This window comes from Physeter macrocephalus, unplaced genomic scaffold, assembly GCF_002837175.3.
Source record: "Physeter macrocephalus isolate SW-GA unplaced genomic scaffold, ASM283717v5 random_778, whole genome shotgun sequence".
Lineage (NCBI taxonomy): Eukaryota > Metazoa > Chordata > Mammalia > Artiodactyla > Physeteridae > Physeter > Physeter macrocephalus.
In genome coordinates, this window is record NW_021146063.1 from 175 (window position 1) to 25,917 (window position 25,743).

Consider the following 25,743-nt stretch of genomic DNA (forward strand, 5'->3'; position numbering starts at 1 on the left):
TCTCCAGGGGAGACAAAGAACAAGAAGAAACATGGAGCTTTGATGGCTGAAAGCCCCAGGGTCCTGTCCTGGTTAGCCCCACATTCTGTCTCTGGGGACTCAGTAGTGTGCCTGGTCCAGAGCAGACGCTCAATAAATATTAGACGAAAGAACAGACGGATGGAGGGGTGGCGGAAGGATGGACAGACAGACGAACGGATAGATGGACCAACAGGGTGACAGTACCTCTCTCATCCAGACTTATTTCTACCTCCTCCCCCCAGGGAGGGGGGAAAGGGAGTGAAGAGAGAGGGGTGGCCAGCATCGTCTCAGACAGAGGCCTTCCACCCCATGGCTCCTCCTCCAGGGATCTCGCAGGCACCCCAGTTGGTCTCTCCAGCAGCCCCTCGGCCCTCCCGTAAGAAAAGTCCATCCTTCACTCGGAGTGAGTCCTATGAGCCAGCGCTTGGGAATTACCTCCCACGGGCAAGAAGCCGTGCCGGGTGATGAGGGCACAGAGGTGAGGAGGGCCTGGCACCGCCCCCAGGAGCCCACAGCCGAGCAGGGCCACAGACACACACCCGCCGTCACCACACAGGGCAATCGTTCCGCGATCGCCGGAGCCCAGAGGAAGGAGCCAACCCAGCCCGAGGGCTTCCTAGGGGAGGCGGCGTAGAGGTGGGCAGTGCCCTGGGGGGCTGAGGGCAGAAGACTGACACAGGCAGACAGACCCTCAATCAGTGAGGGGCTGCGGGACTGGGCACCACCGGGAACCCACCGCCCCGTGGAAGCTTTGCTCCTGGTCCACGGAGGAACGACCAGGGCCCGGACTGGGGAAAATGAGAGCAGGGAGGCCGTCAGAAGGCAAAGTGCTGATAAATGTGGACCGCTGAAGTGACCCATGGGCAGAAGGGACAAGTTTAGGACGGTGCCAGATTCTGACTCAGGCACAGGACAGGCATTTCAATGGGACAAGTTTAGGACGGTGCCAGATTCTGACTCAGGCACAGGACAGGCATTTCAATGTCAGGTGAGTCACTCAGACTCCAAGCCCGTTCCCTCCCCTCCCTCACACATCGTGTGAACGCGGACTCAGACTGCACACACGGCTACGGTCCTGGCGCCCCCTCTGTCCCCCCTCAGCTCCTTTCCACCCGCATCCACCTGGCTGCCCGCAGGACACACCACCCAGCTCTGCTGTGCCCGCCACCAGCACACCCTCTGCACGGAGCCATAAAGGGTGCCCCCCTTCTCCCTCCTCCAAAGGAAGGCTGGTACGATCAGACTCCTGTCACCAGGGATGGGGCAACTGAGCATCAAACAGTGGGGTCTGCAATGGACGGAACCGCAGCTCCCGACCTTGTGTGGGTTCCCCCACAGCACGGGTTGCAGGAGGTCGGGGGGGGAGGTCCCTGGACGGGTGCAGGCACACGGAACCGTGCTCCTGCAGTACACACGCGTGTGCACACACAGACGTCGGCTTTCCTGCTGTGTGTGCCTGATAGAAGACAGATGTCCGGGCCAGGCCACATTCTGCAGGCGGGCGGGGAGCGCGCATGAGTGAGAGGCGGCAGGTGCCACAGCTGACGGCTGTGGAGGCCAAGGAGCGGCCCTGCTCCACGGGGCTCAGGCGGCTCTGGTGACAGGGACTGACACGAGAACGCCCTCCCCTCCGGCCGCCCGGGGGGCTTGTGTCAGTGTTCCCGGATGCACCTGCCCCTGTGACAGATCCCCGATGGGGACCAAGGGCCCAGGTCCTGAGTGCACTTGAGTTGCAGAGGCATCTCCTAGACGAACCAGAAGACGGTGGATCCTTCTGAAGCCAAGACTCACAGACAACATGACTGTTACCTTCAAAGCCAGGGTGATACTAAACCAGACACGGAAATCAACTCTTTTCCAAGCATGTAACGTTCCTGCTTCAAAATAAAGCACTTTTCATTTTTTAATCTTAAATTCACTTTTTTTTTTTCCATTAGCGAAAATTCTCGGAGTGCCAATAAATGAACTTGTGACATTCACTCCAGGACAATGTGATTCGCAGCAGCACTAGTCAACGGGCTTCCACCGCGACCCGAGCACAAGAGTCGCGCAGATCACGGAGGAGAGGCATTCACGCTGTGGGCCCACACCAGCCCCGCTGGGCCAGCGGATTCAGGGAAGCACCGGAGGAAGGATGAGCAGGGCTGGAAAAGCTGTGCTCCAGGCGGAGAGAAGACCCCTGTGGAAACGCGGAGGCGGGAAGGGCTTGGTATGTTCAAGTGCCCAACACCTGGACGGCAGGTGCATGGAGGGAGGAGGGGGAGGGTCTGAGGGGAAGTCGGGCCACATCCCGCAGGGCCGGGGATGGGGGGATTCTGACCGGTCTGAGGGAGGACCCCCTGGAGGGGGATGCAGGAGAACCTGTGTACGACCCCAGGCCATTCATTTCACTCTCTGAGTGTCTCCTTATCTGTTCAGTGGGAATAAGGAATGATCTGGAAGCTGCAAAGTGGAGCCCGTATGCTGCTGAGGTGGGCAAAGCGGAGGCCTGTGATCACAGGTGCTGCTTGAGGATGTCTAGCTCACATTGTGTTTCGAGCCAACTGACTTCGCTCCGGGCTCTAAGAAGTAAACTGGCCGGTCCAGGTAGCTGCCTTGGATGCCCATCATTTGCTGCTTTCCCAGAAGCCACACTCTCAACAGCCCCAGCCTGACTCTCCAGGCCGCTGAGTGCCCCCGCGAGGGACCAGGACCTCAGGGACCTCTCTCTCTTCTCAGCTGGTGCGGGATGACACTTCTCCTTCTCTGCACAGGGGCAGCCAAACGCTGCCCCTCACCTACCACGGCAGCAGCACCAAGAAACCAGGGCGGCCCGGCTGAAGGGGCTCTGCCACCCCCGGCTTGAAAGCAAAGCTCCCAACCCTGATCACACCCGCAGCGGCCCCGACAGACTGTATGAACAAACAGGCAACCGCCAGGCCAGATATAAACAGAACCCACAACCTGCAGCCACCGGCCCAGGAAGCCGCACCGCAGTCTCTGCAGGTATGGCCCCAGTGGCCGGGCCTTGATCCGTAACTGCCAGCTTCCCTAGTCTTTACCCTGCTTCCCACTTATTAGGCCCAGCGACAGAGGCAAATACGCTCCCCCAACCAAACACACAGGCTGCAGGCCGCCCCACTTCTGGTTAGGCCTCTGGCTTTCGCATGCCAGCAGTCTCCAGTCAGGCAGACCCGAGCCTTCCCCTTTTGCCACCAGAAATCTTTCCCGCTCCCCGCCGGCCTGTGAGTCTCTGCCCAAAGGCAGGTGATGGTGGCGGAGCCCCCCTGCTATGGCCTGCTCTGAATAAGTGGCCTTGGCATGTTCTCATCTGGGTGGTCTTCGTTTATTCCAATACCCCCAACGATACTCCAAACGCTGACGTGACCGGTGGACGCTGGTGGTCCTTGTGGTGAAGAACACCCATCCCCTACATCACCCGCCATGGAGAGCAAATGGACCAGGGTTGTGAAGTGGGCACCCGGCACAGGTGGGGTCTCGGTCTGGGGGTGATGGGGTAAGTCCTGGGCCAGTAGTCAAGAGGAGGCTTGGACCACGCCCCAGACTGCGCGTGATCTTGGAAAGGCTCCTCAGTTATAACCACAAAGACGCTGGAGGTGAGGTAAAGGCCTTTGTGTACACAACACACAGTGCTGATATTTGCATGACAACAGGAAATGGAAAAGCTGCCTTTTCCATTTCAATTGTGTACTTTAAACACCCAAGGGCTTTTTCAGAGCAAAGTAAACCTGAAATAGTGATAACATCTTACAAAGGAAATTTCCTGTACTTCATCCCATTTTACCCTTACAATCACTGGGCCTGGACTTTAATTTACAAAGAGAGAAACTGTGGCTTTTGAGAAGTTCAGCAACCCACCCAGGGCCCACCAGCTGCTAAGTGGCAGAGCTGGGGCTTGAACCTGGGACAGTCAGCCGCTAACCCTGCTCTAGGGTGACCACACATCTTAGGTTTTCCTGCTTTTCCATCCAGGGCCTTTCAAACCACGCGCAGGGGCCCTGACCTTCTGCAAAGCTGCCCAGGGCCGCCACAGAGGTGGGCTGAGGCTGAGGGGCAGAGATCCAGTCCCCACTCCTGTCCCCACCGGGCCAATTTTACTTCTGTCTGTTTTATGTATCAGGGTCCTGTATGAGATTTCTCTAGAACCGAAGCATCTTGCTACTCAATTAGAAAAGTGGAAGGCACTGTTCCGTGTGTTCGTCCCTGACAGTTCTATTCACTCGGGACAGACTCTGTGCACTGCTGTGGATGGGGAAACCCATGCCTGTAGGGGGTGCTGTGGCCACCCCCAACGGTAGCTGCTACTGCAATCACCATGACAGCTCTAGGGTGAGACGAGGGGGCCCACCGTGCCCTCTGCATGCTCCTTGTTTGGACCCAGGACGGGCCGAGGCTAAGTGCTGTGTGTGGAGGTACAGCGCGAGGCCGCCAGCCCTGGCTCACAGCCCCAAGAGCGATCAGGAAGAACGGCCCTCCAGCAGGAGACGAGAGAGGGAGACCCGAGAGACAGTGATGGGCCAGGGGCTGAGAGTAACAGGAAAGGCCTCCCTGAGCCCGCCTACTGGAACCCCTGTGAGTGGCAGAGCCTGGCGGCTGGTGGACCTGCTCTCTGCATCACTGTCCTCCTGCTTCTCCAAGACTTCTGTTGAGCTCGGTTTTGGGGGCTCCTCAAACATGAATTTGCCTGTGGAGCGCGCCAAGAGCTCGTTAAAACACAGGTTCTTGGGCCCCACCCAGGTTCGAGGGGCCCTGAGGTAGAATCTGTATTTCTAACCAGCTCCAGGTGGTGCAGAATTCCCGGCGGGGCTCTGCTATCCTAGGCGGGGGCTGGAACACTAAAGGGGCCCTAAGCCCAAGAGGGACAGCCGGGATACTTAGCAAGAGGCGTCCGAGGAGAAGCAGCTCCTGGGGCCCCTCGTGAGGTGGGATGAGGCCAAGCTGTCCCCGCAGAGCTCCTGTCCTTGGGGGTCGCCTCGCTTCTCTATCTTGGAAATGGTGGTGAGGCGATGGCTGACCTTACTGTGGTAATCATTTCACACTACGCAGGTGTATCGCATCATCACATTGTGCACCTTAACCTTACACAATGTCACACGTCAATTTTATCTCAATAAAGCTGGGGGGAAAATAAGTAAATCTTGGGTTAGTAGATCTGGGGGCACCTGGCAGCGTGCCGGAAGTCTTCAGAACCACAGACTCATCCCAGAGTAGCAGTTCCATCCAAATAGAGGAAGCAAGTTATTTTTATACTAAAACACATATGGTTATTTTATGAAAGATAAAGCAAAATTTGTATAAATATTTATGACAAAACACATGATTCACGTTCCAAAGAAACATCCAGCTTCACCACTTGAGGCCACGGCACAGGGCCCTGGGTGCTGGCTCCCCCTCCTTTGAGCAGACAGCAGGAAGCCCAGTCTTACAGGAAAGCGTGTTCCTACAGGAACCAGCCTGTCCCTTGGGAAGCTGAGGGTCCTCAGGGACCTGGGGCCTGGAGGTTGGGGAGCTCCCTGGACACTGGGGGAAGAGGAGGGGGCAGCGGGCCTTGTGGACGGGCAGGGTTTGGAAAAGCAGGGAGGACTTCCCAACACAGGGGAATTAAGTCCTTAAAGACCCCTTCACTGGAGAGGCATAACCCAGACCCCCAGCAGAAGCTTTTAGGACCTTGCTCTGGGTCAGGTAACTGGGGGGAAAGCTCAATAGAATAAACACTCCATACATGAACAAGTTTTTTCATTGCCTGTAATAGCAAAAACCTATGGAAAACACCACAGTGTCCCCCAGCAGGGGCCTGGGAATGCCATTTACAGCACCTCAGCCTGACGGACTAGCACCAAGTTAAGAATGTACAAGTCTATTTATTGATCCGGAAAGACCCAGTAGGTAAGCTGAAAAAAAGCAAATTATGGAATGGCGCACATAACACAGTTCCATTTTGGTAGTAAAACATGAATACCCAAAAGTGCATACCTTTCATGATGAAAGGGCTTTTAACGGTGTTTTCAATATTTCTATACGAATCATACATTATCTGAGTTACAATTTAAAATGTTCCTCGCAGAGTATTTCCAGCAGAAGGCAAAACTATTATGGGAGAACTTCACCTTTCTCAGGACTGTGAAGTCTCTGAAATCGAAAGTTAAACATGAAAACTGTGTTCCACATGGAAACCGATCGTGAGGACACTAAGTGAAAGAGCAGAGTGTAAAAAGGCATGTGTACTGTGTCTGCGGTTACATGGACTGGGCCGGGACAGGGACACACAAAAATCCCGAAAAGAGGAGTGCAGCAGCGTGGGATTTGGAGGCGGTGAGGGCTTTGTCTATCGTGAGGCACTTTCTAAGGGTGCAGCAGTGCGTCCTTCCCTAATCAAAACCAGGTTTTACAGACAAAGGAAAGCCAGGCTTTGTGCCGTGGCCCCCACCCGCCCAGCAACCCCACAGTGGAGAAACAGCGCCCCGGCGCGGCCACGGCAGGAAGGGCCAGCGCCTGCCGCCTGGAAACGTGGCCGCCTGGGGAAGGCCGGCATCTGGGCCAGATGGGCGCTCGGGAGGTGGGGGGTTGGGAGAGCAAGGATGCCGCAGCCGCAGCCGCAGCCGCAGAGGAACTGAGGGCACAGGATGGAGAAATATGCGCGCCAAGCATAAGTCTCCTGCAGAGAACAGAATGTTCCTCACCAGAGGGTCGGGTAGGCAGCCTCGTACAAAGAAGTCAACAGGCCCACCTGGGTGTCCCAGGAGAGGCCAAGGGGACACCCTCACTTCAAGGCAGGGCCCTGCCACACACAAGGCACTGGCCAAGTCCCCGCGCAACTCTGTTCTCAATTTTCCCACCTCTGAAGCGGGGATAATCCTAGGGCCCTGCCTGCCTCCCAATCTGCTGGGAGACTGGAATCCGGGGACAGGGCAGGGAGGTGACACCAAGTCCTGACTCTGCCATTTGGGGCTGGATGAATTTGGATGAGCTACTTGACTCCAAATGTCAGCTTCCTCACACACAGAACGAGCCTGATGCCAGAACCTGCTTCCTAGGGCATCATTTCCCAAACCAGACCCACAGTGGATCCGGAAAGCAATTTGGTTGAGTCATGACCTTTAAAAAAAAAGAAAGAAATAGAATAGAAAATATCTATTCATGTAAATGCTAATCAGTTCCTGGCATTTAATAAACTCTCAAAAAATGTTAGTTGTTATTATTCCCAGTGGAGACAACAGCACTGACTATTGCCACATTGGTATTAAAAGAAAGACTGGAGGAAGGTCAAAAGCCTCCGGGATCCCTTTTAGGTGCTCAGCTCTCCTCGGATTCAGAAAGGAGGCCCCCGAGTGCAGAGCTGGGGATGGCGCTGGGGCGCAGGGGGTCCCCAGACAGCAGCCAGCACCTCACCCAACCATCTGCTACTGGCGTAAGCAGGGAATTAAAGGCGGCCCTTGCCAACCCCAAAGAGCGTTTTCCTACCCAAAAAAGGAGCTGCTTTGCTAAGCACGTCCTTTAGCCAAAGGCTGGTACAAACCACGCAAGCCCATAGCAGTCTGGCAGCAAGTAACATGTGGTTACTCAGAACAACACAGAGGCTGAGTTCAAACAAATACAGCCCAACAAGGCTCTCGGGTCACACAAGGCTGATAAGGAGCGGCTATTACGAACTTCTCCCAACATAACCTCGCTGTCACTCCCACAGGTCGCTGACCCCCTCCTAGGACAAGGCCAATGGGGGTGGGAGGTGCTGGAAGGGCCTGACACCTGGCACCAAGGAGCTGCAGGACCTCCGGCTCCGGCCCCTGTCTCCCCGAGCGCCTGGGATCTTTCCCGAGTCTGACTCCTCGTCCCCTCCAGGCTGGTCTCATGGCGACCCTGCAGCCACATGTCCTCACAAGCCCACCCTCACACACCCCACTAGGAGAGGAAGGCCTGCGGGTGGTGGGCAGTGCTTTCTGGACTGTATTTTCCATGCTGTTTAAGTTGAACTTGTCCCTGCCTGATTGCTCTTTGGCTCTAATTTCTTTCTGGAACAGGACCTGCGAGACAGGCAGAGAGAATGTCACTCTGGGTCTGTGGTCTGTCCACCTCTGCAGAGGTGGTGGGGCAGAAAGATGGGGCCGTGACGTCTAACTCACTTAATTTTCATGAGAGCCGCAAAAGATGGGTGCCATCATTATCCTGCTTTCCTTGCAGAAAACTGAAGGAAAGGGGTAAATTGCCGGGATTCTGGTCCAGGGAGTCTGGCTCCGCAGTCCAGGACAGGACCCCGAGCTCGGTTTGAGTCCCAGTACCATTATCCACCAAGCTGGCTGACCTCGGGCAAGGCACCTGGCCTCTGCAGACGTCAGTTTCGTTAACCTGTCAAACGGCATAGTAACAGCTGTTTGCGGGGCAGGCTCTCAATGAGACACAGCAGACAAAGTGCAAAGTGCGATGCCAGGCGCATATCAGGTGCTCAAAATCATCAGTTCCCACCTTGTGTCTTGCCCATTTGGGCCAAGAAGTGAGGGTCCTGGGAGGCGGGCCGAGTCTGTCGGGCTCCCCCTCATCTCCTTCTGGTCGGGAGGTCCTGCCCAACGCCTCAGCCTGTGCCCATCGCAGGGGCCTGGGGGGCAGATGTCGGGCTCTCCGGTCTCATCTAGCCTGCAGCCCCTCCCCCCAGCTCAGGGTGCTCCCCCAGTGGGGGAACGAAGTCAGTGGGGGCAACCCACTGGCAACCCTGATCACACCCGCAGCGGCCCCGACAGACTGTATGAACAAACAGGCAACCGCCAGGCCAGAACGAAGTCAGTGGGGGCTCAGGAGCAGCTCACTGATTGGCTAAAGCAGGCAGAGGGACAGGAAAGGAGAAGGAACAGGAAGGTGACAGAATCAGGACACCAAGGGGCCATCAAGACCACAGCTAGTTGCCTCTTCTTCTCCTGTGTACGTGTGTGTGCACGTGTAAAGGGGACACAGTCTACCCTGGGGCTCACTCTACCTCCTTCCATCACAGTCAGCAGCTTAGGGGTCACTGGTCCTCCCCAGCCTTACAACCACCCGGGGAGGCAGGGCCAAGGTACACAGCCCTGTCCCCCGGGCAGCGGGACATGGCCCAGGGAGCTCCAGTCACGCATCACAAGTCACAGGCTGTCAGCGACGAGCTGGACTGAGAACCCAGGCCTCCTGGGCTGCTGAGCTGTCAGGGGTGGGGGAAGCCCTGCCTGGTCTCAGTGCAGAACTGGGGGGCGGGGGGCCACCCTGTGAGCAGGGAGGGGCACGAGATACCTGGGCCGAGCCCCAAAGACCCAGGTGACGTTGGGACGAGCAGAGAGCCAGTTCCCTGAGTACCAGGCCCCTAGGGGCAATAACCCAGGGATACGGGTTTTCTCAGACTCCCAGGAGGGAGGGAGGAGCCTGGAGAAAGCCAGCGGGGTGCGGGGGGGGCACCCAGAAGAGGAGACTTACCGCATGATGCCCAGAGGGTCCAGGGCCTCCTCCTCCTCCTCCTCCTCTGAGGACTTCCCTGCATCCTGGCCCTTCTGGTCCAGCGTGGGGAGACCCTCACCCTCCACTCGGTCCTGCTGCTGGAAGAAGTCGAAAGCATCCCCATCGTCCCCCCCTTGGCTGTCTGTGTCCAGGACAGAGAAATCTCTGCAGCTGAGATCCGCAGCCCCGGGGGATCTGGTACCTGTGGAGGGAGACAGAGAGGGCGCCTGACACTCACTGCCGGGGGACGCGAGGAGGCACTTCCCGGCGCGCAAGCTCCTGTGCCAGCACCCGAGGCTGGGGGCCTCCTGCAGCATCCTGGGACCAGGATGGTGGGTCTGGATGGGGATGGCAAAGCCTGGGGTGGAGCAGTTACAAGCGGGAGCCTCAGAACACAGAGGGAGCAGTTCCTGAACCCCTGCAGCCCACGGCCGGTTGGGACGACAGGCTACAGTCCATGGGCTGATGGCAGAAGCCAGCCAGCATTATGTGGGTTCCCACAGAACAGTTCCAGAAACGTTCTGCAGTTGCGGAGCCCATCGGGGAGCTCTGCCAACCACAGATGGAGACCTGCTCGGAGGGTCTGGGTGATTAGACTAGGAGCTCAGTGATTGCACGGGGAGCACATGGAAGATTCGAGAATGAACTATGATGGCTTCACTACAAACTGGCTTACATAAGCACTTCTCAAAGTGTGGTCCATAGGCGGGTGTCCACCACAAGGTAACTACAGAAAGGCGGAGCAAGCATCCAGAAACTTCCACAGTCCCTTGGAATGCTGTTTGTGACAGATTGGGAATAAAAAAGTTAGTCCTTCCCCACAATGGTTTGAGAAGCGTGGGTTTAGACTACTTGTTTATCTCTATCTAAATAGTTTACTGAATAGTATATTTTTGAAAGCAGTTACTTACAAAGCATATGACCCTGTGGGTAAAGAAGCTACCTATATACCACAGAGTGCCTGGCACATAGGATGTAATATGTATACTGACACAGTATGTAGAACTAAGTGATAATGATTACATTGCATTCTATTATGCTTTGTTATTTTATTAGGACAAATGTAAAAATCTCATTCAAAATCTCATGAACCTTCAATTTCATGGAATAAGCATCATGTAATAAAAATTTTTACAGGTACAGATTCATTTAAGTATTGCAAAAATCCCACGTGAGAGATCCTATCTGTACCTCCACTTTACAGATAAGGAAACTGAGGCACGGAGAGGCTAGGAAAGTCAGACCATCCTATCCTGCTTCCCCATAACAGAGAGGGCCAGGAGATGGGGAGTTTCTTCCAGCTACGGATAGGCTGGGGCCCCCTTCCTACAGTCCACGCAGACCCAGAGTGAGGCAAAGGGCGGAGGGCTGTGACCTGAGTAAACAGGAGGGCTGGAGAGACCCCAGCCCGAAGACCCTTGTGGGGGGTGTGGGAAAGGAGAGAAGAAAACCGGTGCTGCAGTCTTACCCAGGCTCGGCTTTCCGTGCATTCACTCGTTCCGCTTTTATTTCCCCCCCTTGTTTTTTTTCAAAATTGGTTTATTTCCTGTTAACTTTCTTTTGAAAAATTCCCATCTGTCTTGGGAAACTAGGAGATTCATGGTACTCGGGAAAAGAGTTCAATGGGGTGAGTGCCCCCACCCCCGGATGGGTGCCCTCCCCACGCTCCTCCTGCCCCGGGGTGTTGGTGCAGGACGGGCACGCGACCGGAGCGTTCTGAGTCCAGTAGGTGTGAGTGGGGGTGAGGCGTTAGCCATCGCTTCTATATAGCGCCTCCTGCGTGGAGAGCTCTGCTCCGGGCACTCTGCGTGCGTTAGCACACGTGACTCTCACAGGCACCTGTTAGCCAGGCTACTCTCATCTGGCAGACAGGACTAGCGGGAAGACAGGAGGCCGTGGGACCTGGACTGCCAGGGCTGCAGGTTCCCATCGCTGGGTGGGCGGGCTGCCTGGAGCCACGCCCAAAACCTCTCGGTGAGGGGTACCAGCTGAGTGAGGTGTCCCCAGGGGCCAGGGCACCAGCCTGGCTGGGGGAGCACAGCCTTCTCCGGACTTTGCAGGCCCCCAGGCCTGGCTGGTGGGAGGCAGAGGCATGTGTACGGGTGGGGGGAGCTCTGGAGGGGGCTGGCCAGGAGGGGAGTGGGTGGGGTCAGACTACGGAGAAGGGCCCTGGGTGAGCCCCATCCAGCACCCAGATGGTCAGTCCTCCAGGGCTGGGTCCCAGGCCTCTCCCACCCACCACCCTGGCCCAAGCACGGCAGTAAGGCCCATGGGCCTCAACAGCCTGGCTGAAGCTTCTGGGCTGCAGGGGGTACTGTGGACCCCCCTCCCGCCAAGCCAGGGCAGGGAGGCCTAGTTCTGGGCCAGTGGAGACCTCAGGAATTTACGACAGAGCGTCCCGTACCTAAGAATTCTAGCAGCTCAGGGCTGCCTGCCAACTCAGCATCCTTCGAGACACAGCGCAGGATCTCATCGAACATGGCTCTCCTCTCCCGGATGTCACACTCCCCAACAAAGAGCACCTTCCTGGGGAGGGGGGGAAGGCTGGCCGCTGGATAACGACTGCTGAGTTTCTGGTAAAACTCCTCAATATCACTGTACTTTCTGGAGACCTGGAATGAGAGGAGCACGTGGTTTCCTGAGTGAAGAGGGAACGGAGAGAAGGCTGCCCCTCCCACCCCAACAGAGGGCCCAAGGGTGCCAGGCTTTGGAGAGTCCTCCCCTAGGACCAGCCCCAGAAAGCTGTGCCTCCCTCTGGACCCTCCGCCCAGCTCCCTGCCTCAGGCTCTGCTTCCTAAGCCTCCTGGTCAACGCTGGGTGCTAATCCTGAAAGTCCTAGAGGCCCAAAGGAAAGAAGCAATCGTGGTGGGTTCCAGGCACCACCACAGGTCTGGATAAAGACACTTGATACAGAGACCCGGCCTGCAGGTGACCGTGACTTATACCTCCATTCTCGGCCTTCAGTGCATTAGCAGGGTGACCTCATGGTCTGGCCCCTGTTAGGTCATCTTCCTGCAACAGTGGGTCAGTGTCTTGCAGGGTCATTATCCCGTGAACATAGCAGCTGCCTGTGACAAGGCCACACCTTACAGTGCTCAGGTGGTGGAGAACCAGACACTGCAAGGCTGGTTGCTGGCCCTGGTGCCAGCCAGGAGTCCACTGCACACCAGGACCTTGGGCAAGCAGGCCAGGGGGTCCAGTGGAAGGTGGTTCTTGGCCGTCAGAGTCATCCTGGGGTACCTGGCTTCCTGCAGAGCCGAGGGCTGACTGCTACCGCCTCTCGATCTTTCCCCAGAACAACCGCCGCAGCTTAGGGCTCATCCACTCACTATCAAGCTCTTGCTGTGCGTTTACTCTGTATGAGCACACTCAGTGTGGTCTCTGCCCCCGAGGCTCCAGCTCTCCAGTTAAGGAAGCCATCACTGTGGTCTGTATAAGCCAACACAGGCGCTCAGAGAAGAGTCACTCACTCCACGCCACGCCCCACCTACAGCCCAGCGTCCTCCCTTGTCTTAGACTCCTCTGTGCTCTCCCCGCATGTCTGGCCAGTCTCCCTAACCCCTCCGTGGAAGCATCGATTATGAAGACAGATATTCCCACTCCTCCCAAGCCAGGGCCATGAACACAGCACACCAATGAAGCACTGGTGTAGCTGATGGGCTGTGAGGCGTCTGGATACATTCAGACAAGGGACACCTGGCAGTCCCATCGCACAGCTCTGCTGGAGCCTGCAGCCCCAGCTAAGCTGCATCATCCTCAGAGCCCCCAGCCCGTGAGGGTTCCAGATGCTGGCAGGTGGCTGGGCCACTGGGGGACTTCAGGAACCCCCCTTGGGGAGTTATCTGGGACAGGGGACTGTGGCCTGCAGTTGTCAACACAGAGCCTGGCTCGGGAGCTTTCCTGAGAACAGCTCTCAAGGAAAGGTAAGAGCATCCTTTCACAAAAGTGACGCAGGCTCCAACCCCTAGTGGTCCCGAGAACCCGAGACTCCGCCAGGTGGGGGCGGAGCGCCCTCTGCTGGCCTGACTGCTCCATGCAGGTCTGGCCACCAGACCCACCAGGACCCTGCTTCTGGGAGCTGTGGGTCTCCAGGGCCCTGGCAGCATAGGCAGCCGGGGAGCTTTAAGTCTTGGGTGTCACCCCACGCAGGGCCCACATTCACCAGTGTCGCAAAGCACGGGCTTCTACTCCTTTTGAGGAGTAGAACGCAAAATGCTCATTAGTTTTTTAAAGCTAAATCGTGAAACTTCAAAGAAAGTTCAGGTGTGGGGTTACACCCCTAGACCTCATAGGGAGTCAACGCGTTCTTTGCCCTCGCAGGTGGTTCAAAATGTTTGGGAAGAACCTCCACGCACAGGCACCTGTGCACACAGCTACCCGCAGGGCAAGGGGGTCACTGGTCAGGAGAAAGTGGCACTGGTGTGACACATGGAGGTGTCAAAGAAGTCCCCACACACCCTCGCTCATAAGGCCAGCCAGCACCTTATCAAGGGCCCCCGAGTGCTGCCTCTCTGTCTCGCCCACAGACTGGGGTCTCAGATATTTTCCTCTTTGCTCCTGTCCCTGAAAAACATGGGTGCGTTGAGATCCATCTAGGTCAAGTCAGATTACCAGGAGCTGCAAATCACCCAGTAGAACAGAGCAGACCCAGAACCATCACCTGCCATTACATTACACCTTGGTTCTCAACAAGAGTCTGTCCAAGAAGCAAACGAAAAACATCACACTCTTTTAGACACTTTTCCAGGATGTGTTGAATGTCTCTTAATGAAAGAACTGTGCCATAAACTTTTATCCCTTAGAAGCTGGTGTCTCCAAACTGGAAAAGGATATTTGTCATGCAATAAATATAAAGAATATATAAAGAATTCCTATACATAGTAAGAAAAAGACAGCCAATGGTTCAAAAGGAATTCCACAGAAGAAGCAATGTTTCGCAAACATTTGAAAAGATATTCAACCACATTGTAATCAAGGAAATGCAGGCTAACACCTATCAATGCAAGATTCACAAAATCAAAATGTCAGACAACACCAAGTATAAGTGAGCATATGAAACAGGGGCATTACACTATCTGCTAGCTGGTAGTGACCTCTGGAAAACAGTAGGCCTTGTCTGATGAAGTTAAAAGTGTGCATAGCCATATGGATCTTTTGCCTAAAACATTATGTTTTTTCTTAATCTTACTAAAAATATCTTTTTTTTTCTTTCTGAATTCTCTCTTCCTTTAACTACAACATTGACTTGTTCATTTCAATTTTAAATCCATCCTTCTTATTCTCTTCTGATAATGGGATTTGACTTTCTCTTTTTTAACAGGGATTGATTACCTCATCCAGCTGATCTTAAACATTTTAGTATCAAGATCCCATTAAAAATTTATTGAGGACCCCAAAGAACTTTTGTTTATGTGAGCTGTAGTTATTGCGATTTCCCATATTAGAAATTATAACAGAAATTAAAAAAAAAAAAAAAAGAATCTTGTGTCTCTTCTGATAGGTCCACAGGCCTGGGTAACTCGCTCTTTGCCTTTCTGTCTTGGCTGCCAGGAGACTCAGAACAAAGCAGCCGGTTGCTCTGCACTGACCCGCAGGACCCTTGCTCATTTTAACTTTCTCTCACAATCCTGTGGCCCGTCTCTCCTGGGCACATCCCAGACCTTTTTACAAGAAGCCAAAGGTAAATACCGAACGAGTGAGTTTGTGATCTTGCCCCTTCCTGAAATTCTCAAGCCCCCGAGCCCCCTCTCTTCCCTCGGCCTCGGCTCCTTCTCCCTGACTGTCCCGAGGTGCTAGCGTCCCCAGGCTTTCCTCCTCAGCCCAAACCTCCACGCCCACATCCACTCTCTGGGCAACTTCATCTGCTCCCAGCCTTTCAGCGTCACCCGCAAGCTGATGCCTCCCAAAGCAGCCCCTTGGGCCTCACCCCGCCCCGAGTTCCAGCCTCATGTATCCATCAGGCAAACACTTCACACTGGAAACGTCCTCCTTCCACCTGCCCCTCCGCCGGAGCCCTTTATCTCAGTGGGTAGAAACAATCAGGCAGTTAATTATGTGCATGTCACCTTGGAAATACTTTCAACTCTCTCCCTCCCTCCTGTACCACCCGCCGCCGGCCTGCTCCCACCCCTCTACCTGGGGCGTTACTCTACCAGCCTCCTCACTGGGCTCCCTGTCCTCTGCCCTGTTCCTTCCAATCCAACTCCACTCTCCACCAGAAAGGCAGTGAGAGACAACAGGACCATGTCATTCCACCGCTTAAAGCTCCTGCTTGACTGCCAGACAGGTCGGGCTCCCTGCACGCCATGACCTGGATGCTGCCCGTCTGTCACCACCCTCCTCTTCTCCCACTTCATCCAGGACGATACTCAGCTGCTCACAGCTCCCCACACGACACCCTGTTTCTAGCCTCTGTGCCTTTGCTCAGGCTGTGCCTTCTGCCTGGGGCACCCTTCTCCCCTTCCGCTGTTCTTAGCTCTGTCTGCTCGTTAAATTTTTTTTTTCTATTGCAGTAACACTGACTTATAACATTATACAAGTTGCATGTGTACAACATTACATTTCTACTTCTGTATATGCTATGGTGTGCTTACCTCCAAAGGTTTAGTTTCTATCCATCACCATACAGGTGATCCCCTCTACCCATTTCACCCTCCCCTCTGCCCCTTCCCCTCTGGTAACCGCTACTCTGTTCTCTGTATCTACGTGGTTTTGTTTGGTTTGTTCACATTTTGTTTTTTATTTTTTATATTCCACACATGAGTGAAATCATACGGTATTTGTCTTTCTCTGTCTGACTTAATAGGATACCCTCAAGGTCCATCTGTGTTTCTGCAAATGGCAAGATTTCATCTTTTTATGGCTGAGTAGTATTCCATTGCATATAAGGACCACAACTTCTTTATCCGTTCATCCACTGATGGGCACTTAGGTTGTTTCCATGTCTTGGCTATTGTAAACAGTGCTGCCATGAACATAGGAGTGCATATGTCTTTTCAAATTAGTGTTTTTGTATTCTTTGGATAAATACCCAGAAGTGAAATTGCTGGATGATATGGCAGTTCTATTTTTATTTATTTATTTATTTATTTTTTAGCTATGCCATGCGGCTTGTGGGATCTTAGTTCCCCAACCAGGGATTGAACCCGGGCCCTTGGCAGTGAAAGCATGGAGTCCTAACCACTGGGCCGCCAGGGAATTCCCCATTTTTAATTTTTTAAGGACTCTCTATACTATTTTCCAAAGTGGCTGCACCAATTTACATTCCCACTAACAGTGTAGGAGAGTTCCCTTTTCTCCACACCCTCATCAACTTTTGTCATCATTTTTATCTTTTTGATAATAGCCATTCTAACAGGAGTGAAGCGATAGCTAACTCTGGCATTTCCCTAATAATTAGTGATGTTGAGCATCTTTTCATGTGCCTATTGGCCATCTGTATGTCTTCTTTGTAAAAATGTCTATTCAGCTCCTCTGCCCATTTTTAACTTGGATTGTTTGGTCTTTTGTTGTTGAATTCTATGAGTTCTTTACATATTTTGGATACTATTAAAAGGCATAATATCAGATATAAGAGTTTTATCTTCTCCCATTCAGAAGCTTGTATTTTTGCTTTGTTGATGGCTCCCTTTGCTGTGAAGAAGCTTTTTAGTTTGCTGTAGTCCCATCTGATTATTTTTGCTTTTTGTTTTCCGTGCCTGAGGAGACATATACAGAAAGATATTGCTAAGACTGGTGTTAAAGCTAATCCTGCCTATGTTTTCTTCTGAGAGTTTATGGTTTGGGTATTACATTCAAGTCTTTAATTCATTTTGAGTTGATTTTTATGTATGGTGTGAGATAGTGGTCTAGTTTCATTTTTTGCAGGTGGCTGTTCAGTTTACCCAAAACCATTTACTGAAGAGACTATCCTTTCTTCATTGTATGTTCTCTGCTTCTTTTGCAATATATTAATTGTCCATTTGTATGGATTTATTTCTGGGCTCTCAATTCTGTTCCATTGATCTATGTATTTGTTTTTCTGTCAACTCCATGGTGTTTTGATTACTACAGCTTTAATACAGTTTGAAATCAGGCAGTGTGATATCTCCAGCTTTGTTCTTTTTTCCCAAGAAAAAAGATTTCTTTGACTATTCAGGGTCTTTTGTGGTTCCATATAAATTTTAGATTTTTTGGTTCTATTTCTGTGAAAAATGTCCTTGGGATTTTGATAGAGATTGCATTGAATCTGTTGATTGCTTTAGGTAATATGGACATTTTAACAATGTTAATTTTTCCAATCCATGAGCATGGAATATCTTTCCATTTGTTTGTGTCTTCTTCAATTTCTTTCAACAATGTCTTATAGTTTTCAGTGTACTTGGTTAAATTTATTCCTGGGCATTTGTTGTTGCTGTGGTGGCTGTAAATGGGATTGTTTTCTTAACTCTCTTTCTGCTCATTCATTGTCAGCACACAGAAACACAACTGACTTTTTTTAAAAAATAAACTTATTTATCTATTTATTTTTGGCTGCGTTGGGTCTTTGTTGCTACATGCGGGCTTTCTCTAGTTGCAGCGAGCGGGGGCTACCCTTCGTTGTGGTGCATGGGCTTCTCACTGCGGTGGCTTCTCTTGTTGCAGAGCATGGGCTCTAGGCGCGTGGGCTTCAGTAGTTGTGGCTCACGGGCTCAGTAGTTGTGGCTTGCGGGCTCTAGAGCACAGGCTCAGTAGTTGTGGCTCACGGGCTTAGTTGCTCAGCAGCATGTGGGATCTTCCTGGACCAGGGCTTGAACCCGTGTCCCCTGCATTGGCAGGCGGATTCTTAACCACTGTGCCACCAGGGAAGTCCGCAACAGATTTTTGTGTGTTGATTTTGTGCCCTGCAACTTTACTGTATTCATTTATTATTTCTAATAGTTTTTGGTGGCATCTTTAGGGTTTTCTATATATAAAATCATGTCATTCACAAACAGTGAAAGCTTTACTTTGTTCTTTTCCTATTTGCATGCCTTTTATTTCTTTTTCTTCCCTAACTGCTGTGGCTAGGACTTCCAATACTGTGTTGAATAAGAGTGGAAACTGAGTGGAGCCTGGTGGGCTGGAGGGAGGAAGGGAAAAGAAGGGGCAGAAAAAAAAAAAAAGAGTGGCGAGAGTGAGAATTCTTGTCTTATTCTTGACCCTACAGGGAAAGCTGTAGGTTTGTCATATATGGCCTTTATTAATGCTGAGGTACATTCCTTCTATACTCATTTTATTGAAAGTTTTTATAAATGGGTGTTGAATCTATCTCTATCTCTATCTCTCTCTCCTGCTTCTGGGACACCCATTATCCTAATGTTGCCCTTCCTAAAAGACTTCGATAATTCTCGTAGAATTTTCTCTCTCTCTTTTTTTTGGATCTTAATTTTCTCTCCTCTTCTAACTGTATCATTTCTAGATTTCTATCTTTGAACTGGCTAATTCTCTCTTCCATATGGTCTGCTCTATTTCCAATCCTTTCTGATGCACTCTTCGGCTTGCTTACTGAGTTCTTCAGATCTAGAATTTCTGTTTGGTTCTTTTTTAGAGTTCCAGTCTCTTTGGTAAAGTATTTCTTCTGTTCATTCATCCCTGACGTTCACTGAACCGCCTTTCTGAGTTTTCTTACAGCCCGTTGAGCTTCTTCTTGACAGTTATTTCGAATTCTCTATCAGATTGCACTGTTCTGTGACTTTAAATCTGGTGTCTGGAGAATCACCATTTTATTTTTGTGATACAGTGTTACTGTGGTTCTTTATGGTGCTTGATGAGTTGTTCCTCTGCTGGTACATCTGAAGCAGCAAACACCTTTCTTCTTTAGGTAAAGCTTTTTTTTTTTTTAAACTTGATTCCAACTATTCAACAGGTTAGAGGCTTTTGTTTTCTTTTCTTTTCCATTAGGTGGCGCTACAGCACAAGTTTTTGGTTTATCTTACCTGAGCTGCCTCTGGTTATATTAGAGGATTGGCACTTTCCAGCCTCCACTGCCCTTGTCAGAGGTGTTGCCTGGTGCCCGCATTGTCACCGCTTGTGCCTCCATGGTTGCTGCTGTCACTGTTGTTCCTGCCTGGGTCAGCGGGGTGGTGGGCACTTCTGCTGCGCCCAGGATCTTGAGTAACAGGCTCTGCTTCCACTGAACGGGGTGGAGCTGGGGTCTTGGGTACCTCTGCCGTGTCTGGGGTTGTCAGGTTTAGGGATGCCACCACTGTGGGTCGGGGAGGGGGGCCAGACTTGTGGGCAGCTCTACAACTGGAGGGACGGTGTTGCAGGCCCTGCTGCCCAGTCCCCTGTGGCTGCAGGCGCGGCTGAGGCCCGGAGGCTGGCGTCGTGTGTGCCGCCTCCCTGATGCGGCTGGGTTCTCTGGGGCCGCAGGCTCGGCCTCCGGGGCTGGGGATCTGGGACTGCCCACACCCCCCCCTCCACTGTTCCCTCAGTTCCGCCTCCGTTGTATGTTCCAGTCCGCCCACCTCTAGACGGACAGATGTGCGAGACCGATTGGGATGTTCCACTGGCTGTAGACTGAAGGGGGGGTGACAAAGGGAGTGTCTCATCCGCAGTAATGCTGATGTCTCCACCTGCTCTTCAAAACACAGCTCAGCCCTGACCTCTTCCGAGACATCTTCCAGAACCCTCCCTTTCCCTAGGATGGGTTAGGTGCCCCTTCTCTACACTCCCACAGTCCTCCCCTCCCCTTGGGCTCCTGTCTCTTTACAGGTCTGTCTCCCTACAGACTGTAAGCATCTGGTTCACCGGTGTCCTTACCGCCAAAACGCTCTGGCACTGTCAGGCCGAGTGAGCGTTGGCTAGAGCACTGCTCGCCCCCCGATGCTACTTGCACCCTGGCAGCAGATGTGTCTGCCCAGCTGGACCCCCGGACCCTGGGCACCCTCGGGAGCATCCTGGCAGAGCCCCCAGCTCACCAAGAACTGGACGACATCCTCAGGCCTGTGCTTGGCCGACTTGAATGCAGCCAGCCGGGTTACCACCAGGATCTGGTACTCCACATGCCCGGACATCATCTTGCCCCGTACCTCCTGGTGCTGGGGCACGGTCAGGTCCAGGCCTGTGTGGACATTCTGAACTCGCCTGCCAAAGGGAAAGAAGGCAAAAGAAGCTCAGGTTCAAGTCAGCAGGCTTCTTGAGCGAAATGCAGGCCAGACCTCAGGTGGCCCAGCAGGCCTGGGTGCAAGGCTGCTCCACTGGCCGTTCTCTGTGGTCCCGGCTACCCACCCCGCCGCAGGCCAGCCCCTCATAAAGCCTGGCTTTCCAGGCCCCAAGCCTGGGCCCTGCCTTTGGGTCACTCAGGAACAATGGGCTGTCCCCAGCAGGAAAACAGGTGGCAGCAGAGAAGGTGGGGCTCCTGGAAAATCACAAACAGCTAGGTGTCTGACACAAACCCAGCACAAGAGCTCCTGCGGGATTTGTGGGGATGGCATTCCAGGGGTTCTATTCAAACCAAGGGAAGTGCCTGGCTTTGGGCACACAATGCAGGAATGAAACCCCACCAAGAATCCGGAGAGAGATGCGGGGTGGGGGGGGAGAAGATGGAAAGGGCACTGGATACCAGGCCATCATTTGCCCTGGGGCCTCTGCAGGGCACTGATAAGGCCTGCTGTATGAGGTTTTGAGAGGATACTCAGCAAAACATTACAGCTCGTGGAGGATTTTTAAGTGCTATACAAACGTAACGAATCACACGATGAGCAAAGAAGTTATGAAATGTTTCCTCCGAGGTGAGAAAAAAGGTTAAATGTATTCCTCATTCTATGTAAGGGTATAACGGAGACCCATGCACACAAACATACATCACACAAGCACCTATGACAGGATATGCCAGGCATACAGTTATCAGGGTCGAGACCTACTACGTGCCGGGCGGGACTTTCAGAAGATAGGCAAGGGGAGGGCCCGAGGGGTGGGGCTACTGGCGCTAAGACTGTGTCTGGGGCAAGGCCCTTTCCCTCTCTGCAACTACATCCCAATCCATGAGATGACACCCTGCCCCCAGCACTCCTTCCACACAGACTCCTCCCCTTTCCACACCAAGCATGTGACACTGTCACCATGATGCCATTTGTCACCAACTGGGAGGACGGCCCACCACGTAGCCACATACTACTAAGCATTCAAACCCCTACACACACAAACGTTTTCACAGGGTGTAAGGCATGCGAAGATGAGCATGAATCACGTCGCAAGGCCCGGGCGAACCTGCCTTCAGGCGGGTGTTGAATGAACCCAACATACGTGCGAGACGGAAAAACACCAATCAGCCCTCTTTTCCTTTCGCCGGTAACCAAATGAGCGTTGCTGGCCTTGCACCGGGTACAGACCCGGCTGCTCCTGGCGCTGCGCGCGGTGTTACTGTTAGGAGCGCAGGAGAGCAGAGGGGACTGAAGTCGAGAGGCGGGCGTGAAGCGGCCGCGCTACCGCGGGCTCTGTTCTAAGCACCTGCCTGCCTAAGACACTCCCGCCTCCCTCAGCCCTACCGAGGGTCACTACCACTCAGACCCACTTAAAGTCAGAGAAACAGACACAAAAGGGGAGTCACGTGTCCTTGGGCTCAGCAGGTCAGAGGTGGAGCCGGGGTTCACTCCAGGCTGCCGGCCCCCTCCCCGCTGACTGGCGCCTCCTATCAGCCCAGCCTGCTGCTCCGGCTCAGGATCCCACCCCGCCAGCTCCTCCAGGACCTGCCTCCGTGACCCCGCCCCCTTTCTACTGTCCCCTCCCCCACCGTCCTGTCGCCCCGCCCCGCTGCTGGGATCACGCCCTTGGCCTCAGCTCCCCTGCCCTCGCCCCTAAACCCTCCGGTTCTCCGCGTCCCTCGCACCTGTGTCTGGCAGCTGCACGTCACTGGGATAAATGCAGAGACGTGCTGACTGGTCCCACCTGAAATTCACGGCCACAACCTGCAAGCTCCAGCGTGGGGCCTGGCAACCCCACCTTGGTTTCGACCTGGGGTTCTCAGAGTGTGGCCCCTGCAGCACCAGCATCACCTGGGAACTTGTGAGAGTGGCAGATCCAGGGTGCTGAATCAGTCTTCATGTTAACAAGTCACCTGAGCCTGATCCACTCTCTCTCCCACTCCCCCAGGCCCCCAAGGAAACTCTTCCTGTAAAGGGCCAGATAGTAAATATTTTAGGCTTTGCAGGCCATAGGGTCTCCATTACAACTACTCAACTCAGCCACTGTAGAGCAAAAGCAGCTAAAGACAGTACATAAACTTTATTACGAAAGTAAGTGGTGGGCAGGATTTGGCGCATGGGTGTAGTTTGCCCACCTATGCCCCAGACCAAACTTCTCAAACTGTAAAGTGCATCCAAGTTGCCTGGAGATCTTGTCAATATGCAGATTCTGATCCAGCTGGTGGGGGCCTAGCCTGAGAATCTGCATTTCTAACAGCTGTCACGTGATGCTGATACTGCTCCGCGTGGTTAAACCCTAAGGTTAATTCTCCCTCTCCTCTTACTTCAGTGGCACCTGACAGTCCCTCTCTGCTCCTTGAGACTCCGTCTTCATTGCTCCCGGGAGCCCCACTCTCTCTCCGTTCTCCACCCTCCCTGGCCACTCCTGCTCAGCTTCCCTGGATGGCCCTCCATTCCTCTTTCTGCTCTGGACTCCCCCCTCGAGGCCACACTCCTTCTCCCAGCTGCCTGCCCCACATCTCCACTCGGCTGTCAACAAGCTTCTTCATGAACGTGTCCAGGCAAATGGTGATTCTCACCTTCCTAAACCTGCTCCATCCATAGTCTCCCGACTCGGTCCATTGCAACCTCCCTCTTTCAGGAACTCAAGGCAAGTCTTGCAGTCAATCTTGACTCCTCTTTCTTGTTCTCGCGGCCCACATCTAATCATCGGCAAACCCTGAAAGCTGTACCGTCAAAATACAGCCAGAACCCAAACATTTCGCACCCCCTCTGCCACCATCAGCTCTCACGTGGATCACTGCCAGAACGGTCTCCTTGCTGCACCCTGCTCACCTACCTTCTGCTCAACACAGCGGCCAAATGACCTTTGTGAAATCCAAGCCAGGTCCCACCTCGCCCAGAGCCTCACCTCAGCCTGGGAGGCCTGTCCCGACTGTCCCCTGCCTCCAAGGCCCCAGCTCTGCACCACATCACCTAATGCTCTCCGCGGCTCATGGCACTCCAGCCACCCTGGCCTCCTCGCTGGTGCCCAAACACCTCTCTGCCCCAAGACATTGGCTCCTGCTGTCCCCTCTGCCTGGTACACTCTTCCTCAAGATTTCTCTCGCGTTTGTCAGGAGTCTGCCCAACTGCCACTCTCTGTCAGAAAGACACTCCTGGGCCACACCATATAAAACAGCATTCACTCCTCCTAGCACCCTATTTCCCTACCACTTTATTTTCCTTCATACCATTTACCATCCCTGACACACCATATATTTACCTATTGTCCGTCTGCCCCACGATAGCTCACGAGAGGGACTCTGTGTTGTTCACTACTGTACCCTAGAACCACTCTCCTGGCCTTCACCGCCAGCACCCGCATCTGTTAAGGAGCCCTGCCCAGGTGGGGCAGTGAGGGAAGCCACCCACGCCCTTCCCAGGCTCCCAGCACCAAGGTCACACCCCCACTGGTCTGCTGCTGGCCCTGCTCACACCTGCCAACCTCAAAGCTCCTTTCTGCAGAAAAGGACACTGAGGCTCAGGGAGAGGAGGTGATTCATGCGGCCCTGGGGAAACCTCTTCTGCCAGCGAGGACACGGCCAGCAACCATGCAGAGACCGAGCAGGTTCTGATATCAGGGTTCACTTAAAGAATCACACATACTTTTCTAGACCTGAGGCCACAGGGATGTTCAGATTACTGCTGGAAAAATAACATTCAATTATGTAAGCGACTGATGTCTTAGCCCAAGATTCTGGGTAGGGGGAACAAGGGTGGAGTGTATGAAAATACTTGCAGTGAGTCACTTGACAGATGTTGGAAAGGGGGAAAGAGTAAAACCATGACCATCCCAGCCTTTCCAGGATCCATCTTGCACTGGGTCCCCCAGGCCTGGGTCAGGGTGGGGTGGGTCACCCAGCATCCTCTGCCTCCAGGGACCCTCTGCAGGCCTTTGCGGTAACTGCACTTTTCCTGAGCTACCTGTTTGAGCAGCTGCCCCCTCTTCTCTCCCCTTCACCTGATTAACCTCCACTCCTCCTGCAGGAGGGGGGCCTTATGCACCCCCTCCCAGAAGCCGGGGTTACCTCCTGCCCTGTGTTCCCATGGCAACCGGAACCCACTACCCCCCATTCAGCATCTGTGCCCCGAGGGTCTGCGTTCATCCCCGTTTCCCCTGCAGGGCCGAGCCTTGCCTGATTCACCCCGTCCCCAGTGCCGTGCCCGGGGCCCGGCGCACGGTGAGCGCGGACAAGATGCATAACTAGATCTTCGAAAAGAAAGGAAGACAGGTGGACAGGAAAGGGGGGAGGAGAGCCCCCTCTTTGCCTGCTGCCCGGGACCAGCCAGTCCAGGCCTTCCACTGGGTTTTGGGTGAGTTCTTTACCCTCTAGGGACCTCAGTTTCCCCATCTGTAAAACGGGGGGGGGGGCGGGGGGAGGGGGACTCGCCGCCGCCCGCCTCTCCCGCTGGGCGGTGGAGGGGCCGAGCCCAGGTCAATGGCCGGCGCGCTGGGGACGCCGGGTGGCGGGCGGGATCGTCGGGACGGGCCGCCTCCGCCGGCTCCTCCGCCCCGGGCGCATCGGACCGCGGCTCCCGGGCACCTGTCTCCACGTTGCCCGAGACGCAGCGCCGGGCGCGGGGTCTGGCTCACCTGGACGTGACGAGCACCGCCGGGGACTGCATGACGGCGAAGCTCCGGGCGGGGCGCTCGGTCACGAGACCCGCGGGCGCCGGCGTCGCCGCGTCCCGGGCCCTGGCCCGCCGCCTAGTGGCCACCGCGCTCGGCCGCAGGCGGCCGCGCGTTTCCAGGCCTTTCTGGAATTCTGGGCGGAGACTCAGGGCTGGGAGTCCTGCGAGGCCTCGTCGCTGCTGGAGGCCCCGGTGGAGCTGAGCGCGTCCCCCGCGCCCGAGTGTCAGACACTCCTGAAATTATTTGGTTCTCCTTCCTTGGGGAGAATGCCGGGGAAACAAGGCAGCGGTGCTCACGGCCCCAGGGATGCTCGGAGAGAAGTTAGGAGGGTCCAGAAAACAAGATAAATCAGACCCCTCTGTGGAGCGAGGGGTGGTGATCCAAAGAAACATCAGCCTGACCCCTGAGGCCTTCCAGTGGCTTTCTGTAAGACGGCCTACAGGGCCTTCC

General features: G+C 54.1%; 1 protein-coding gene and 1 long non-coding RNA gene across 4 annotated transcripts; one reads left to right on the forward strand and one right to left on the reverse strand.

Annotated features, from left to right (window-relative positions):
• Positions 1-1,274: 1,274 nt before the first annotated feature.
• On the reverse strand, positions 1,275-25,331 carry LOC102988156 (HCLS1-binding protein 3). Of its 3 annotated transcripts, none has more exons than XM_028486288.2 (5): positions 25,255-25,331; positions 20,394-20,559; positions 11,879-12,086; positions 9,454-9,676; positions 1,275-2,200 (listed from the first exon to the last, which is right to left on the reverse strand). In XM_028486288.2, exons 1-5 carry the CDS (start codon positions 25,284-25,286, stop codon positions 2,134-2,136), a joined length of 696 nt encoding a protein of 231 aa, XP_028342089.1. In that variant the 5' UTR covers positions 25,287-25,331; the 3' UTR covers positions 1,275-2,133. The 3 variants fall into 3 exon arrangements, with proteins under 3 accessions (XP_028342089.1, XP_028342090.1, XP_028342088.1); XM_028486289.2 differs by lacking the exon at positions 1,275-2,200 and adding an exon at positions 5,615-7,116; XM_028486287.2 differs by lacking the exon at positions 1,275-2,200 and adding an exon at positions 7,187-8,364.
• Positions 2,134-2,824, forward strand: LOC114485225 (uncharacterized). Its single transcript, XR_003678709.2, has 3 exons — positions 2,134-2,230; positions 2,440-2,607; positions 2,740-2,824. It is a non-coding gene; the product is annotated as an uncharacterized lncRNA (long non-coding RNA).
• Positions 25,332-25,743: the final 412 nt, after the last annotated feature.

Bases quoted from the DNA above. Each gene is read 5' to 3' on its own strand.
- LOC102988156 (XM_028486287.2), bottom strand. From the start codon at position 25,286: ATGCAGTCCCCGGCGGTGCTCGTCACGTCCAG. The intron at 20,560-25,254 runs GTGAGCCAGACC...TCCCTTTGGCAG, and splicing joins GCGGTGCTCGTCACGTCCAG to GCGAGTTCAGAATGTCCACA. The intron at 8,365-9,453 runs GTAAGTCTCCTC...GCCGTTTGACAG, and splicing joins GACCCTCTGGGCATCATGCG to GTTAACGAAACTGACGTCTG.